Here is a 15658-nt window from a genome sequence, read left to right as displayed (position 1 = left end):
ATGATGGTTCTTGTTTGAAAGAACATTTACTGTTCCTTCGCCAAGATCATCTTCTCACGCTCACTCTGTCTTGCGGGCAAAGCGCCCTTCTTGAGATGCTTGCGAACATTCTCCTCACGTCTCTTAATCGCAGCCAATTCCTCCCTCTTAATTTCACCAGCCTTCTTAATAGGTTTCGGCACATGGCGTTGACGCTTGATTCTTCGGATCTCCGGCATGTGCGAGTATCTCTTGATCAGAGCCTGGTCGTATTCCAACTTGGACCTTTGGCGAGCACTTTTGATTCCACTACGATCAGACGCGTTGGAACGCCAAAGTCTGATGTTGCCATCGTCTGATCCAGAAAGGACGTATTTGTTGTCGGGCGTGAATTTGGCGGAAAAGACACTGTAGAATTGATTAGCAACCGTAAATTATAATTTAATATTCGGGTTAAAACATACCGTTGCATTCGCTGTGTGTGGTAGATATCCCGGGAATGGCCATGGTTTCTGTTCCACAGGCGAATTGTACGGTCATAAGACGCTGTCACAAGCTCCTCACCCGTGGGGCTGAACTCCACATCCATAACCGCCGAGACATGGTCCTTGAGCACGTTCAAAGCACGGTCCATCTTTCTCATGTCGAAGATGTAAGCGTTGTGATCTTCGTTGGCAACAGCGAAGTTGAATGCTTCCATGGGATTCCAGGAAATGGCGTTCGATGCTAGCTTCAAGATGACCTTGGCGAGCGGCGAGGAAGTACGCAGGTCGTACATAATCACGGAACGGTCAAGAGCAGTGGATGCGAGGATCGATGTCTCTGTTTGGTTGAAGGCAACTGATGTGATCGTGTCAACGTTGGTAGGCCAGTGAAGAGTCTGAGAAGGAGTCGAGGAAGGTCGCGAAAGATCGTAAATTGAGATCTGAGAGGATGATGCGGCAAACGATGGAAGAGTGCGGTGGTGCGAGACACCAGTAAAGGCACCTTGGCCAAGGTAGGTCGCTAGCGGGGGTGAATCGGACGAGGTGTTGTACGGATCAAAGAGTTTGACGGTTCTGTCGCTGGCACACGAAAGCAACTTTCGCTCGGGAGTCCAGCACATGCCCTTGACAATGTTCTCGTGCGCCTGAGTGTTCCAAACTTCTCCCTGAGTGGTCAAATCCCAGACCTTCACCATACCATCACCGCTGCCACTAGCGAAGCGTTCGAGAGAGCCTGGGTCTTTCGCCATGGTATAAACACCATCTACATGGCCGTCACCCATTTGTCCCAAAAAGGGAGCCGCGAACAGACGCTGCATCTTGGTCGCATTGAGAGCCCTTGTATATTCTCGAGCTCGTTCGAAAGGATGCTGGGCCGGGTCAAGGTTCCGGGGCTGTCGAACGACACCAGATCCCGGATCCTGCTGCGAGGCAGTGGGGCGCGAAAGAGCTTTGATTTTCTGGCATGATGGTCAGACACACATGAATTCTGAATCAAATATCCCTCAAAAATAAACTTACCATGATGCTCTCACTGTGGCTATAGAGAAAAGAAAATGGTTGTTGACGGGCAGTAAAATTTCCTGCGTTTTTTTTCTTCGCTGCTCATGCCGGATTGATTCGCTAAGCGGGCGGGCGGTGAGAGGCAGCCGAGAGAGCTGCTGGGCGGACGAGCTCCAACAGTGACGATGCCTGCTCTGTCATCCAGAACCAACCATCAACCTCATTCCCTCCATTCCATCACCCCCTCTTCCTCATCCCGCAATTCCTAGCTCTGTGCGTGGCTCACTGGCCGTCTTAATCGGTATCTCGCTGAAGCCTCGTTGCTCCTCGAAAACTGTTCTCCTTCAAATAGCACCTGTTCATCATGGCGCCCTCCACCACCGTCGCCCTGCGGATAGAGGAGGCCCGAAACCTCGCAAAGAAGGAACCCGCCAAGGCCGAGAGCATTTACAAGGATATCATTTCTCAAGGTGCAGGGTCGTCAGAGGACACTGCGTTGCTTGGTCTGGCAGGGATCTACAAAGACCGGAAGGATTACTCGAAGGCTGAGGGCATCTACAAACAGCTTCTCTCTCGAGGCCCAGGATCATCGGAGACTTCGTCGCGTGTCTACGAGAATGCGCTGATTAGCTTGGGAGAGCTCTACCGAGATGAAAAGAAGCCACAGGAGATCGCAGACCTTATCAAGACCAGCCGTGATACTTTCTCCTCGTTTGCCAAGGCAAAGACGGCCAAGTTGGGTAAGTGAGACGGACTTTCTACAGCAGAAGGGCTTGGAAATTAATGAATTGCCTCTTAATATAGTTCGTCAACTTCTGGACCAGTTCAGTGAAATCCCGAACACACTTGACATCCAAACCGCCGTCATCACATCTTGCATAGACTGGGCGATCTCCGAGAGGCGATCCTTCCTTCGACAGAACCTCCAGACTCGTCTTGTGAGCGTCTACATGCAGAAGCAATCCTACTACGACGCTCTCACCCTCATCACCCCCCTTCTTCGTGAGCTCAAGCGCTTGGATGACAAGCTTATGCTGGTTGAGGTGCAACTGTTGGAATCACGTGTATACCATGCCCTGGGTAACCAGGCTAAGGGGCGCGCGGCTTTGACGGCAGCTCGGACATCGGCTGCATCTGTCTACACACCTCCTCAATTGCAGGCCAATCTGGACATGCAGAGTGGTATGCTACATGCTGAGGACAAAGATTTCAACACCTCGTTCTCCTATTTCATTGAGGCTTTGGAAGGATACAGCTCGCTGGATGAAGGCGAGAAGGCGACTGCGGCTCTTCAGTATATGCTGCTGTGCAAGATTATGCTCAACAACGTGGATGACGTGACGAGCCTGCTAGGCTCCAAGCAAGCCCAGAAATATGCCAGCCCGCGACTCGAAGCCATGAAGGCTGTGGCACGTGCCCATGCAAACCGATCTCTCGAAGAGTATGAGAAGGCTTTGACAGACTACCGATTTGAGCTCGGCAGTGATGTATTCATCCGCAACCACCTCCGAAAGTTGTACGATGCCATGTTGGAGCAAAATCTCATCAAGGTCATTGAGCCTTTCAGCCGAGTCGAATTGGACCATATTGCCAAGATGGTCGGGTTGGATACGCAGCAGGTGGAGAGAAAGTTGTCACAGATGATTCTGGACAAGGTAATCATTGGTGTACTGGACCAGGGTGCTGGTTGCTTGATCGTTTTTGACGAGACACAGCGTGATCAGGCATACGATGCTGCCCTGGAGACCATTGAGAAGCTGAGCAATGTGGTGGAAGGGCTGTACACTAACCAGGCCTCTATGCTGGAGTAAAGACCCTTAATACTTCTATCTTTTTTACCTTATGTTGAGAAATGTCATAAACGTGGCGAGCATGAATGTGATTAGCTGAATAATTGAATGCATGCTGATGGCCATCATGGACCAATTGTAGTTTTGTAACCTCGCTTCTTTTGAATCCTTTACGAACCATTTATTAAATCCATATTATCAACTAATAGCTGTACAAAAGTGCTTGACATTCTGTTAGTCGTGATGCTGTCCCCACTTGGAGTTGATGTTCTGATGAGGCTGACTAAAAGGGTAAAGCGCGGCCGCGGCAAAAGAATCGCGACCCTTCGTCCAACGCAAGACATCCAAAGAGCATCTTTCATATCCGTCGAGGTGCAGCTTCATCCCCCAGGAATCCATTTAATTTGCATCTAGGTACTCTGCGGGTCTGATTCCCCCGCCTGCTGTCATTATGAACCCAATGAACGCACCAATGCAGCCCAACTACGCTCGTGGCTTCCCGCAAGCCGCCCAGCGCTCCCCTGCCACGCCTCGTCGCGGGCCTCCAGGACCAGGTGTGTGTGTCCTTGCTTTGGTCGCATTATACACCAAACAATCCAGTTTTTTGTTGCTGACTTTAAATTTACTATTAGTTGGCCCTGCGATGCCGGTTCCCATGGCTCAGCACGCCGTTAACCCTCAATATATCCCCGCCCAGCGCGCCATGCCGCACCCCAACGACGCCGTCCTGCGTCGAAGCCGCAAGCCCACAGACAAGAACATCCCCGATGGCATCGAGGATGCGGTGATTGGAGAGGGAGTGCAGCAATACAAGAGCCTACGCGATTTGGAGAAGCGACTGGACGCCGCTATCGTGCGGAAGAGATTGGACATTCAAGATTCGATCAGCAAAACCGTCAAGAAGTACCGGACGATGCGCATTTGGATCTCTAACACGGTGGAAAGCCAGCCTTGGCAGAATGCTGCAGGCCAGAATGGAGCGAGCAACCCTGGTTCGGGACGCTACAAAGTGAGAGTGGAGGGACGATTGTTGGATGATGATAGCGACCCTACCATTCCAGATGACAGTGAGGATGAAGAAGATGATGCCAACGACGATGGAGATGCAATGGAGCATGATGGAGCAGATGCAGAAAAGCCCAAGAAATCGGCACCCAAGCGAAACAGGCAGCGCTTTTCACAGTTCTTCAAAACAATCACTGTCGACTTTGACAAATCGCCATCAATCAACCCCGAGGAAGTTCAGACTATCAACTGGAACAAACCGCAAATACCACCAAATGCCACATCTATTCCCCCAACCGCGGAATTTGACTCCCTGCAGTTCTCCCGGGCTTCGCAAGAAAACCTAAACGTCACAATCAGCCTTGTGAGAGACGAGGTTCCTGAGCGGTACAAACTGAGCAAGGAGCTCGCAGAGGTCCTTGATGTTGAGGAGGAAGCTCGAAGCGGGATTGTGCTCGGCATCTGGGATTACATTCGGGCAATGGAACTACAGGAAGATGAGGAGAAGCGACAAGTGCGCTGTGATCATCGATTGCGATCGGTACGAACATCCTATTTTCACGCATAGCCAGACGCTAACTATTATTTTTACACAGATCTTTGGCCGAGAGCAGATGTTCTTCCCTCAAATCCCGGAAAGCATTGGCCCTCATACCAGCCCCATGGAGCCCATCAAGCTCCCTTACACTATTCGCGTGGATGAGGATTTCCACAAGGACCCTACTCCTACCGTCTACGACATCCAAGTCGCGGTGGAAGATCCTCTCCGCGCCAAGATGCTGGCTCTAACCCAAAACCCGCAATACACAGCGGCAATGCGGCAAATTGCATCCCTGGACGACCAGGTGGCACTCATTGTCCAGGCTCTGACGCACTCGAGGGCGAGACACTCCTTCTACACGGCACTGAGCAAAGACCCAGTCACTTTTGTGCGTCGCTGGATTAACTCGCAACGCCGGGATCTCGAGACAATCCTGGGCGAGGCCACCCGTGGCGGCGGCGAAGATGGCAGCGGACCCGAGTTCCGACGAGGAGGAAGCGAAGGTGCATGGGATACCCCAGTGGCCAGAGAAGCAGTGCGGTATATGCTTGCCAAACCTGAAGCTGCGGCTGCAAGATGAAATCTTGTGTAACGGATTCGTTGTATTATGTCCAGGGGCTTAGGTGTTTGATTTTACATTTACAGGATTTTTCTTTCTTTCTTTCTTTTTTTTTTTTTCCATTTCGATTCGTAATTCAATGAAAGGGGGGGGGGGGGGGGGGGGGGGGAAGAGAAAATTCCTGTATGAAATAGAAGCGCAAAAAGAACCGCAAGAGGAATTTCGGGGGCGCTCAAATGGTGTTTGTTTGGACTGGGATGGATAGGTTTTTCGATTCGTATAATATGTTTCTTGAATGTGATTGAAATGAGAATAAGTAATTATTTGACTGTTCTGTATTATTTTATTCTGTAAGGAAATATTTGAAGATGTATGATTTGTATTTCTTGCTGTTCAATCTATTTCCATCCAGTAAACTGTTCAATGAAGGCATTCTATGCAAGTGAACACTCAATCAATTCAAATGATTCACATCCAAGTTTTTATGAGCAGGGAAAGCACCCTTTATCAAATAACCAGTGAACAGAGACAAACTCAAAGAAAAGGAGAACGTCAAGGCAAGGCCAAAATGAAAGATGCAATAAATGTTCACAGAACAAACACTATCTATTACCTACGTTACTTATGCCGTATCCACATATCTGCTTCGGTTGAAAAGAAGGCAGAGAGAAAGGGGAAACAAAAAGGATAAATTGGAACTGTATCAATATCACTCCTGTCTTGACTTTCATGTTCTTGTATAAGATAACAGTGGGCTGTTGGGCCCACTATGATTGTGGAAGAGGGACCTTTGAGGCCAAGTCGGCCTTTCTTCTGCGCATCTCATCGTTAAGACCTGTATCCACAGATGAGGTGGTGTTTTTCTCGCTGGTAAGAAAACTGCTTTCTTCCTCTTCGAGCTTGGAAGCTGCGTCGAGGACGGCGTTCTGCGCCTTCTTTTCCTTGAGCTTCTGTGTCTCCTCTTCCTTCTTTGCGGCCGGTGATGGTGCGGGCTCGCGGAAGCGCTTCAGCACAGCATCAACCATCTTGGAGAACCAGTAGTAATTGAGGAAGTTGAGGGTGAGGTTGGACGCCACATAGGACAGGACCAGCCAGGTGGGTACACCCTGGGCGGTGTAAGAAGAGAACTTGGACATTTCTGCAGTAGCTTCAACGGGACTATTCAGCGTCTGGAAGACTTGGGAAGTGATGCCGACCGAGCCTGGCTGGGAAGAGGCTGTTGCAGCCCAAGTTTGCTTCAAAGCGTACCACATGTCCATGTACACAAGAACTGACTGCCAGGTGCCCCAGACAAGACGGCAGAAAAAGAAAGTAAAGAGAAGCGCCATGCCGTTGTACCATTGCGCTTTGCCACCAGTCATGTTGAGCTTATCCAAGAACCAGTGGATATTAAGGAATGGGCTGGAAAGCTCATACAAGAGGAAGTTGGGTGAGTAGAAGTTAAGAAACGGTCTCTTTAACAATCGAAGAAATTAGAATGTTGTTATCATAAGGGCGCAGAGACAGAGAAGCCACTCAAGAGGTACTTACGAATCCGAGACTAAACACCAACACTGCACTGATAGCATGGAACAGCATTCCAACGCCAAACATGTTGATATACAGCGTGCTAACGATCAAGTCGTACACGAAGTATCCCAATCCTAGAGCTTGGAGCAGTCCACAGAGACCAGTATATCCATACACACGCTCTCCCGCCGCCATTCCCTTGCGCTCCTGGTCCACGAACATCACGTACAGGGATGCCAGGTTGATGGCGGTGCTTTGCACGAACGACACCACATGGATGTCCCAGTTAAGCTTCGTGCGGCGGTTGAATTTGGGATAATTATTGGAGAATAGCAGCGGGGACAGCCAAGGCGAAAGGAAGGAGTGGATGAACTGGTAAAAGGCGAAGGCGAACAGGACCTCATGGATATGGTCAGGTAGGGTCGGTAGGTTAGCGGACACAGCCCATGGCTCGATGGCATTCCGAAGCCATGCCGGAGGGGGAGGGAAAGGATCTAGCATGGTGATGAACCACCCCCAATGCGGAGAGGGGGGAGGTTATGGACAATTAGGCAGAGAAATAAGAAACAAGGAGCCAGCTGGGAGCAAGGAAAACAATCCCAGTCCTGCCTGCACTGGGACCGTTTAAGAGATAGATAAGGCTGAGAAAAAGAAAAGAGGAAGAAAGGAGAGAAAGGGGAAATTATAGCGAGACCCAGACCGACTAGAGCCCAGCCATCATGGTGGAGGATGGAAGAACTGGCGATGGAGGTTGGGGGATGTGGAGAGGAGATAATGCAAGCTGGACAGCCTTAAGAGGATCGACAAGAGGAAAGGCCTCGGTTGGTCGCGTGTCGGGCGCTGCCTGGGAATTCAGGCCACCAAAATGCGTTGGGACTCAACGCCTGATACCATCACATGATGCTCTACAGTCTGCGTCTACAAAGTACGAATGTGAATGGGGATAGGACAAAGTAAGGGGGGTCGTGTCATTGAATGCATTGGAGGATAATAGAAGCTGGAACGCATACAGTCACCAAAAGACAAAGGAAATAGACAAAGGGAATGTAACAAAAGTAAATAAAACTAAGGTCGCCTCGTGTTACAGCATACATAGACATCGAGCCCTTATCGGACAAAAAGAAAAGAAGGAAAAAAAACAAGGCTATCATGTCGACCAAAACGTCGGTGGTATATCACAAGAGAAGGAACATCAGACGGCATACTTCGTCAAAAATCAAAAACAAAAAAGGTCATGACCAAAAGGCTGGCAAAGGGTCATCAGACAGTGCTCGTGACTTCTGTACCAAGTCCACTGTCACTGTGCTGTCCATAGAGCACCATTTTCGTTGATTCGGTTTCATCAGCGTTTGCTCCATCCAAATCTCCCAAGTGATCATCCTCCTCTTCTCTAGTCGTTTTCGCATCATTTTCGGCGCGTTCTGCATCGTCCTGATCCTCCACAACAGAGCGACCCGGGCCGATAGAGCTAGCCGCACTCACTCGTCGATCAGCTGCGTAGTTGCCTCCGTAGCTAGTCCTCCTCTCCATCCCTGTGTCACTCTCTCCGCCGCTCTGGTTCTCGTCCTCTTCGGGGAAAATGTCATTCTCCTTGTTCGCCGCGGAACTCCTACCGCCCCATGAAGCTTTGCGCTGGGAGAGGTTGGATTTGACCGAATGACTCCGCTTGAGGTTGGTGAAACCGCTACTAGCGCTCACCTGTCGGTCTGCAGTACCTCGGTTGGCCGTAACATTGCTCAAGCTGAGGATTCTCCTCTCCTTGCCCCCGTTTGGCTGCTGACCTCCAGACCCAGATTGCGATGCAGCTGCACCGCGTTTCTTCAATGCCAATCCAACACCGCTGCCTAAAATGCTGCGTGCGTCTCTGACGGTGCTAGCATTGCTGGCAGCACTGGGTCTGCGAGCTCGAGAGCTCCGGGTTTTCTTCATATTGAGGCCTTGCATGCTGTTGGGTCGGCTGAGAAGGACGCTGCGAGCGTGGTCTAGAACACCTTCCAAGATGCGTTTCTCGAGGCTGTCTGCACGCTCCTCCATCACTTGCATCTCTTCGTGGCGGAGGTCAAGAGCCATCTCGAGGCCAGACACTTCCTTGCCAAGCTTGGTGTTCTGCTTAACGAGGTCCTCCTTCTCCGATTTCAAGGTGCTGATCATTTTCAGGAGCGAGTCCTTCTCCTCTCTGAGATCCACAATCTCCGACTCCACCTGCTCCTTCTGAGCATTGCGTCTCTCCAGCGCGATTGCGGCTTCTTCAGCTTCACGACGTTTCCTCTCGGTGTCCTCAGCCACAAGTGCTGATTGGGTGGCAAACATCTCATTCATTCTGCGGGATGTCTCCATGATGTCCTTGTGCATCTCATCCAGTTTCATCATCTGAGTTACCGACTGGTCGCTATTCGTGGCGTGGCTATCCGTTGCGTGCTCAATGAGGGTATCGAGCTTGTCGTGAATCGGTCCATTGGTTGTCTCAGCATGGCCAAGCAGCTCGTTTAGCTTCTCGTAAACCTGGCCATTAGTGCTCGTAGTTTGGTTGAGAAGTTGTTCAAGCTTATCATGAACCTGGTCGTTTGTGACTCGCTCAACCAGGATATCCAGAGCCTCTTGGACTTGACTGCCCTTGGCATGACTCAGGAGATTGTCGAGTTTCTCATGGACCTGGGTGTCATCATACTTCTCAGGTTCAGGAGCTGGGAGGGCAGGTAGCATAGACGGGATTGTGGAGGGGAGAGCGGACAAGTCCGTCTTGAGATCCTGGGTTGACTTCTGAGAGTGGTCGTAGTGCTGACCAACAATGGAGAGAATTTCTTGGATAGATTCAAGAACCTGAGGATGAAATTCATGCAGCTGACTTTCCAAACGATCTGCGGCAGCATTGGCTTGCTCCTGATGGGTCTTGACTTCATTCTGCATTTCCTCCATTTTGTTGTAAGATACGTCGACTTTCTCAAAGAAGGCTTTCGTGTCCACACTGATACGCTCACACGTTTCGTTGACGCTGTTACCCATGGCACCAATCACCAGCTTGATGTCTTCCGCAAGGGCTTTAGTGTTCGTAACGGCTTCGAGGTTAGTGTTGTCTCGTTCCTCTGTTTCCGAGAATTTAGACTCCATCGCCGTCTGCGCCTCATCATACTTGGTCATCACTTCACCAAGCTTCTCATCGATCTTCGCTCCAAGTTCGACGATTATGGCAGCCCGAGTTTCATCGTGTTTGACGCTGGCAGCAGCATCACGCTCCTCCTTCTCCAGCTTTCCAGCATCCTGCTCGCCACGTGCGCGCTCGAATTCTCGGTTGATAAGGTCAGTCAATTCCTTGATGTTCTCAACCGTCGTGAAAGTTTCCGCAGAGGCTGTTAAACCTTCGAGAAGTTCCTTGAGTTGAGAAAGTCCCTCACTAGACCCATCCAGCTTGCTTTTCACTTCTTCACCGAGTCCTTCAACAACAGCCTTAGCCTCCTCGATCTTTTCGGCAAGGCCCGCATGCTCGACCTTCCGGGCATCGAACCCCTGGGCCGTCAGCTCATTTTCGGCTTCTGTCTTTTGTCTGAATTCAGTCACGAGAGCGGAAAGATCTTGGATCTCGGTTTTGGTTGGCAATGTCTCAGCATCTGGGAGTTTGAGTTCATCAATCTGGGTTTTGACCTCAAATATCATTGCCTCTACCGTTTGCAAGTCCGACTTGGCTAACTTGTCCGTGTCTTCTCCTTCACCCTGGGGCTCCTTGCCCTTCACGTCGTCAAGGGCAAGCCAGATATCCTTCATGAGGGACTCCAGGGTGCCGATCTCAGACTTTGTCGGGCCTTCTGCCTCAAGCCGAGTCGATAGTTCAGTGATGGCATCTTTGGTCTCTTTGATGACAGATTCGAGGGAACCAAGTTGCTCCGCTTTAGCTAGCTCATCTGTTGGAGGGAAGACCAGCTCGTCGAGTTGTGCTTTTGTGTTACGCAGCAAAGTCTCGATAGCATCAGTATCCTCCTTCCGAGCTGCTGTTTCATCCGTAGGACTTTGGCGAGCAACTATACCAGTGACAGAGCTCTGGAGCTCATGTAGGCCCACCAAGACCTCATCCAAATGCTCCTTCTTGAGAGAATCCTCGGAGGGTTGAGGGGTCCGTGGAGCGGCTTCGATGGCTTCAACCTTCACTTGAAGTTGGGAAATGAGAACCTTAAGGCCCTCGAGGTCATGACCAATATTCGGTTGGTGAGTATTCGCTTGGTTAGCAAGCATGAGCTCGCCACCTCGAGTGGTTTCAATCTCTTCGGCGTCTCTCTGAGCTTTTCGAAGCATTTCCACGTCGATTTTCAGGCTGTTAAGCCCTTCTTTGAGCGTGTCTAGAAGCTCGCTGGTATCAAACTCAACCGGCCTTTCCAGAAGCTTTGCCAGGTCACCCCTTATCGTACCGACACCATCCTGGAAAGCATCAATAAGCTCATCGGTGGGAGTCAAGATACTATCAGTCGCGTCCTTGGTCTGAGCACTATCCTCTCGGAAGGCCTCGAGGCTTTCTTGGAGGGCGGCAATGATTTCATCTTTGTCGCTTGAAGGCTCGGTACGAGTAGCATTATCCTGTCGTAATGCGTCGATACTTTCCCGGAGGGCGGCGATGATTTCGTCCTTGTCACTGGAAGGCTCCACATGGACACCCTCCTGTCGGAAGGATTCAAGGCTTTCTCGAAGAGCAGTAATTATCTCATCCTTGTCGCTAGAAGGCTCGGTACGAGCACTATCCTGTCTCAATGCGTCGATGCTTTCCCGGAGGGCAGCGATGATCTCGTCCTTATCACTAGAAGGCTCGGCGCGAACAGTATCCTGTCGGAAGGATTCAAGGCTTTCTCGAAGAGCAGCAATTATCTCGTCTTTGTCATTAGTAGAAGAAGGCAGAGCACGAGCATTCTCCTGTCGGAAGCCCTCGAGTTTTTCCTGAAGAACAGCAATAATCTCATCCTTGTGGCTGGAAGGCTCAGCATGAGCACTCTCTTGTCGGAAGGCCTCGAGGTTTTCTCGAATAACGGCAAGGATCTCATCCTTGTCGCTGGAAGGCTCAGCACGAACAAGACTCATGTTGATTGTCTCACGAAGGGTTTCAAACTCTTGTTTAATGTGTTTGGCAACTTCTCCCTTGTCGGCTGTGGATTGTTGATTGTCGGCGATATCACGAATGGCATCGAGAATCTCATCCTTCTCACTGGAAACGTTGCTGCGAATGAGCAGGGAGCTGATTGTCTGGCGGAGGTGTTCGAATTCTTTTTCCATGGCGTCCAGAAGCTCAGGCGTATCCGGATTACCAGGACGCGCATTGGCCATGGCAGTGTCTGTTATTGTCTTTTCCATATCAGCCTGCAGAAGTCTGAATCCTTCCTTGACAGTGTCCATGATTTCATGCTTCCCAGAAGCTTCGGTGGCGGTTACGGCGTAGCCCTCGACCTCTTTTCGGACGACGTCGAACCCATCCTTCACTGTATGAAGTATTTGTTCGGCGTCCCTTCCATTTTCTGCAGAGCAATGGTTGAAGTCGGCCTTGATATTCTCAAACATGCCTTCGAGACGTTCAAGGACTTGCTCCCCAACATTGAAGTTGGCGGAATGGGCGGCTTCGTGAAGTCCAGACGAAATGGCATCCATGAGGTCGTCCTTGTTGAGTTCAATTTCCCTCGTCATTCCGCTCTGGTTTTCCATGCCCTCTGCGATGGCGTTGAGAACTTCTTCTCGGGAAACAGGTGGAGGAACACTCGGGGTGAGGGCAGAATTCTGAGAGGCAAAGGCATCGTTGATTGCGTTGGTGACATCCTCTTTAGTAACATGCGGCTGCTCGATGCTCCTAGACGAGGAAAAGTGAGTCTCAAGTCCATCCGCCATGGCTCTCAGGATCTCGTCGCGACCCAACCCGGAATTTAGTGTTTCCCTAGTAAGTGCGTTTTGCGATGCGACGGATTCAGTCACTGCCTGCAGCACTTCTTCCCGAATCGCACGCAGGTGATCGTCTTCTAGAGCGCGCGGACCAGACTGCTGAGTATTCTCAATGGATTCTCGAATAGTCTGGATTATTTCCTCTCTCGTGATACTCGGGGGTTGCCCAAAGCTCTGCATGCCAGCTTCTACAGCGGCCAAAACCTGGTCGTACGTGACAGCCTCCTCATGCTGTGGCTGGTAGGCCTTTAGGCCTTCGCTGAGGCACTCAAGAATTTCGTCCCGTTCGAGTCCAAAATTCTGTAGCTCAATTTCAGGCTTATAGGTCTCCCAAGCTTGTCGAACAGTTTCAAGGATTTCCTCCTTCTGCATGGCAGCTCCCTGGGGCTCAAGTTGCGGCTGTGGTAGCTCGAGCTCCTCGAGCGCACTCCTGACAATCGAGTAGATTTGATCACCATCCACCGCGGCTCGGAATTCGGATAACGCAGAGGAGTGGTGGCGATTTTCATTGACGATGCATGAAAGTTGCTCTCTCAGATCATGGAGGCTCTCATTAACAATGGCGGAAATTTCATGCTGACTAGGAGCTGGTGGCTGAGGGTCCTCGGCAGATCGAGTAGTTTCTACCTCCTCAAGCTTTCGCGCGAGGTCTCTTCCCATACCCAGGACCTCTCCTCGCAACTCTCGAACCAAAGCTTTAACCTCGTTTGTCATTCCACCTCCTTCGATGACACTGCTCTTTACTCTTCGCATGATGGCCAGCATCTCCTCGGTGGCAGCACGGTCCATTTCAACTGAGGGACGATCTGCCACCGCATTATCCCCGTCGAATAGTTCCATATCCGGCGCGAAAGCTTGCTCTGGGTCGAAAGATTTTGAGCGAGGTTTATCGAAGTTCAGAGGCGGGACTCCTGAACGGATCAATGCCTTGCTGTCGGAATCGGCCCTAACAATGTTGAGAATCTCCTCTAACATCTTCGTGGTCGTGGCATCGGTGTTCGTATCAGTGGTATCGAATGTTGGCCTCGATTTGATCTCTTCAACGAGTTCGTTAATCTTTTCCTGTCCTTCCTTCGTAGCCATTTCCCGGAGCACCTTCTCCAGCAGAGCGATACTGGCAGAACCATCAGAGATAGGTGTAGGAGACCCACAGATCTCTCGCTCAATGGAGGCAAATGGATTAGGACTGGACATTCGAGGCGCTGAGTAGCTCTTTTTCGAATTCGGAGAACTATCCGGTTCCCTAGGGTTAATACCATTCTCGGATCCCATAAAAGCACCGAAATCCCACCTGGCGGCTCCATCATTTTCCAGAAACCTGGATGCTAAATTTGAAGAAAGGTCGCGAAGGCTCTTTCTAATGTCCTCGTCTCGGGCGTTTGTCGCAGCTTTCAGACTGACAAGGTCTGTGGCATTGTCTTTGCTCCGTCGGCTCAGGTTGGCCATCTCGCGCTGCAGATTGCTAGCAATATCTGTTAGACTGTGAATCTGACCAGAAAGGGATTCGATTCCAGAGCCGTTTGGCAGACTAGGGCCCAGGAAGGGATCAGAGTTGCTTCGGGGTTGGGGTTGGGGTTGGGGTTGGGTATCGTTTTCGGTAGGTAGCTGCATGTTCTGAAGGGCCAACATTGTGGCTGAGGGAGGAGTGCTTTCACCCAGTATCGGTTTCGAGAGATAGCGATTCGAGATCAACAAGTTAGTCATATCCTTCTCTCCATCTCGGTTCTCCGCAGGCGCATTAATCTCCACCTTGGTCGGACTCTTCTCTGGCAGTTTGGTCGGAGAGTCCAAAATGGACGCCCGCAAAGGACGTTCAGGTGATCTATTCTCCAAGTAGTTAAAGAAGTCGGAGCGAGTGTCCGCATTTTGCAGCGACTGCATGCGCTTGTGGAATTGGCCCTTGATGAGAGATTTCTCGGGCGACTTAGGTGGCATAGGGTTTATCGTATATGGGCTGGCTCCATTATCGCGAGGCTTCTCTGCGAAATTCGCGGCTACCGCTTGGATATTGGGAGAGACGTTCCCTTTGGTAGCAGGACTAGTAGAGCTTGGATTCATAGGAAGCGGCGGTGGTGCCCGTTCGGGGTCCGAGCTGTCCCACCTTCGTTTCCACGACCTCAAAGTTAGTTTCATGTCTCCCATCGCTCGAGCTGGCAGGTTGCCCTCTTATCAAGGTGATATCTTAACACGTACATGGGCACCGATTGGTGTCTGAGGACAAGTTCCCGGTCACGGGAGGCATCTCGCGTGTGAGACGGCATGATGGATTCTTCTGTGTGTTGAATTGACTGGGTCGGTTGATGATGTCTTAAACAAGACTCAATCAGAGATATTTGGAATGCGCGGAGGAATGATCGTCAACAGTAAAGCGATTAGGGTCGTAAATGCATAACAAGTCGTGAAATAGGGAAACAATTACTCAGGACGAACCAGTCCGAGTCGAATAATAGATAAAAACCAGATGATCAAAGAAAAAGAAAAAGACAATTGATATGCGCTTGCTGGGGTGTAAACAAGGAGGAGAAAGACAAAGGACAAAGAGGTCGACGACCAGAAGCAAAGCAGAGAGAGCAAGGTACAAAAGCAACAACAGCGGGGGGGAATAAAGTATGCAAAGCCAGGCGCAAAACACCAGAGGAATTGTCGCAGTTTTAGAGTAGTTCAAGGCAGGGCGATCAGGAAAACATCAGAGTGGAGATGATAACTCTCAAAGACTGGTAGCTTCATGGGGCATCACCGCAACCCAATGTTGGTTCCAATTAATGTCCAACGCACAATTCGTCGTCCATCATCGCAAGGCGCTGCTTCCTAGCAACGGACCTTCTGGTGGTTGCTGCGTAAACAGTTCAGTTTGGGTGAGTTTCTCCGATGTTCCGGGCGGGCG

General features: G+C 50.6%; 5 protein-coding genes across 5 annotated transcripts; 1 reads left to right on the top strand and 4 right to left on the bottom strand.

Moving 5' to 3' along the window:
* Positions 1-26: 26 nt before the first annotated feature.
* On the bottom strand, positions 27-1882 carry ASPWEDRAFT_737582 (rRNA-processing protein SOF1; the record flags this gene model as incomplete). The annotated part of the gene is made up of 3 exons (XM_040839377.1): positions 1485-1882; positions 444-1423; positions 27-387 (listed from the first exon to the last, which is right to left on the bottom strand). The coding sequence occupies exons 1-3, from the start codon at positions 1485-1487 to the stop codon at positions 27-29; spliced, it is 1344 nt and encodes a 447-aa protein (XP_040690313.1). The 5' UTR covers positions 1488-1882.
* Positions 1831-5382, top strand: ASPWEDRAFT_50084 (uncharacterized protein; the record flags this gene model as incomplete). Its single annotated transcript, XM_040837378.1, has 6 exons — positions 1831-1936; positions 2045-2206; positions 2271-3273; positions 3671-3810; positions 3889-4802; positions 4858-5382. 6 exons carry the CDS (start codon positions 1831-1833, stop codon positions 5380-5382), a joined length of 2850 nt encoding a protein of 949 aa, XP_040690312.1.
* Positions 5383-6090: 708 nt separating this feature from the next.
* On the bottom strand, positions 6091-6907 carry ASPWEDRAFT_415442 (TLC domain-containing protein). Its single transcript, XM_040835580.1, has one exon. The coding sequence runs from the start codon at positions 6720-6722 to the stop codon at positions 6129-6131; it is 594 nt and encodes a 197-aa protein (XP_040690311.1). The 5' UTR covers positions 6723-6907; the 3' UTR covers positions 6091-6128.
* ASPWEDRAFT_415514 (TLC domain-containing protein) lies at positions 6481-7750 on the bottom strand. Its single transcript, XM_040835584.1, has 3 exons — positions 6892-7750; positions 6700-6762; positions 6481-6508 (listed from the first exon to the last, which is right to left on the bottom strand). Exons 1-2 carry the CDS (start codon positions 7369-7371, stop codon positions 6751-6753), a joined length of 492 nt encoding a protein of 163 aa, XP_040690310.1. The 5' UTR covers positions 7372-7750; the 3' UTR covers positions 6481-6508; positions 6700-6750.
* Positions 7751-7851: 101 nt separating this feature from the next.
* ASPWEDRAFT_38234 (uncharacterized protein) lies at positions 7852-15517 on the bottom strand. The gene is made up of 3 exons (XM_040834851.1): positions 14968-15517; positions 8314-14875; positions 7852-8258 (listed from the first exon to the last, which is right to left on the bottom strand). Exons 1-3 carry the CDS (start codon positions 15033-15035, stop codon positions 8103-8105), a joined length of 6786 nt encoding a protein of 2261 aa, XP_040690309.1. The 5' UTR covers positions 15036-15517; the 3' UTR covers positions 7852-8102.
* Positions 15518-15658: the final 141 nt, after the last annotated feature.

Source organism: Aspergillus wentii, assembly GCF_001890725.1.
Source record: "Aspergillus wentii DTO 134E9 unplaced genomic scaffold ASPWEscaffold_3, whole genome shotgun sequence".
Classification (NCBI taxonomy): domain Eukaryota; kingdom Fungi; phylum Ascomycota; class Eurotiomycetes; order Eurotiales; family Aspergillaceae; genus Aspergillus; species Aspergillus wentii.
Note: the sequence above shows the minus strand (reverse complement) of the source record. Positions and strands in the feature narration are given on the sequence as shown.

Bases quoted from the DNA above. Each gene is read 5' to 3' on its own strand.
- ASPWEDRAFT_415442 (XM_040835580.1), bottom strand. From the start codon at position 6,722: ATGACTGGTGGCAAAGCGCAATGGTACAACGGCATGGCGCTTCTCTTT.
- ASPWEDRAFT_415514 (XM_040835584.1), bottom strand. From the start codon at position 7,371: ATGCTAGATCCTTTCCCTCCCCCTCCGGCATGGCTTCGGAATGCCATC.
- ASPWEDRAFT_38234 (XM_040834851.1), bottom strand. From the start codon at position 15,035: ATGCCGTCTCACACGCGAGATGCCTCCCGTGACCGGGAACTTGTCCTC. The intron at 14,876-14,967 runs GTACGTGTTAAG...GTGGAAACGAAG, and splicing joins AGACACCAATCGGTGCCCAT to GTGGGACAGCTCGGACCCCG. The intron at 8,259-8,313 runs GTGGAGGATCAG...AAACGACTAGAG, and splicing joins TCGGCCCGGGTCGCTCTGTT to AAGAGGAGGATGATCACTTG.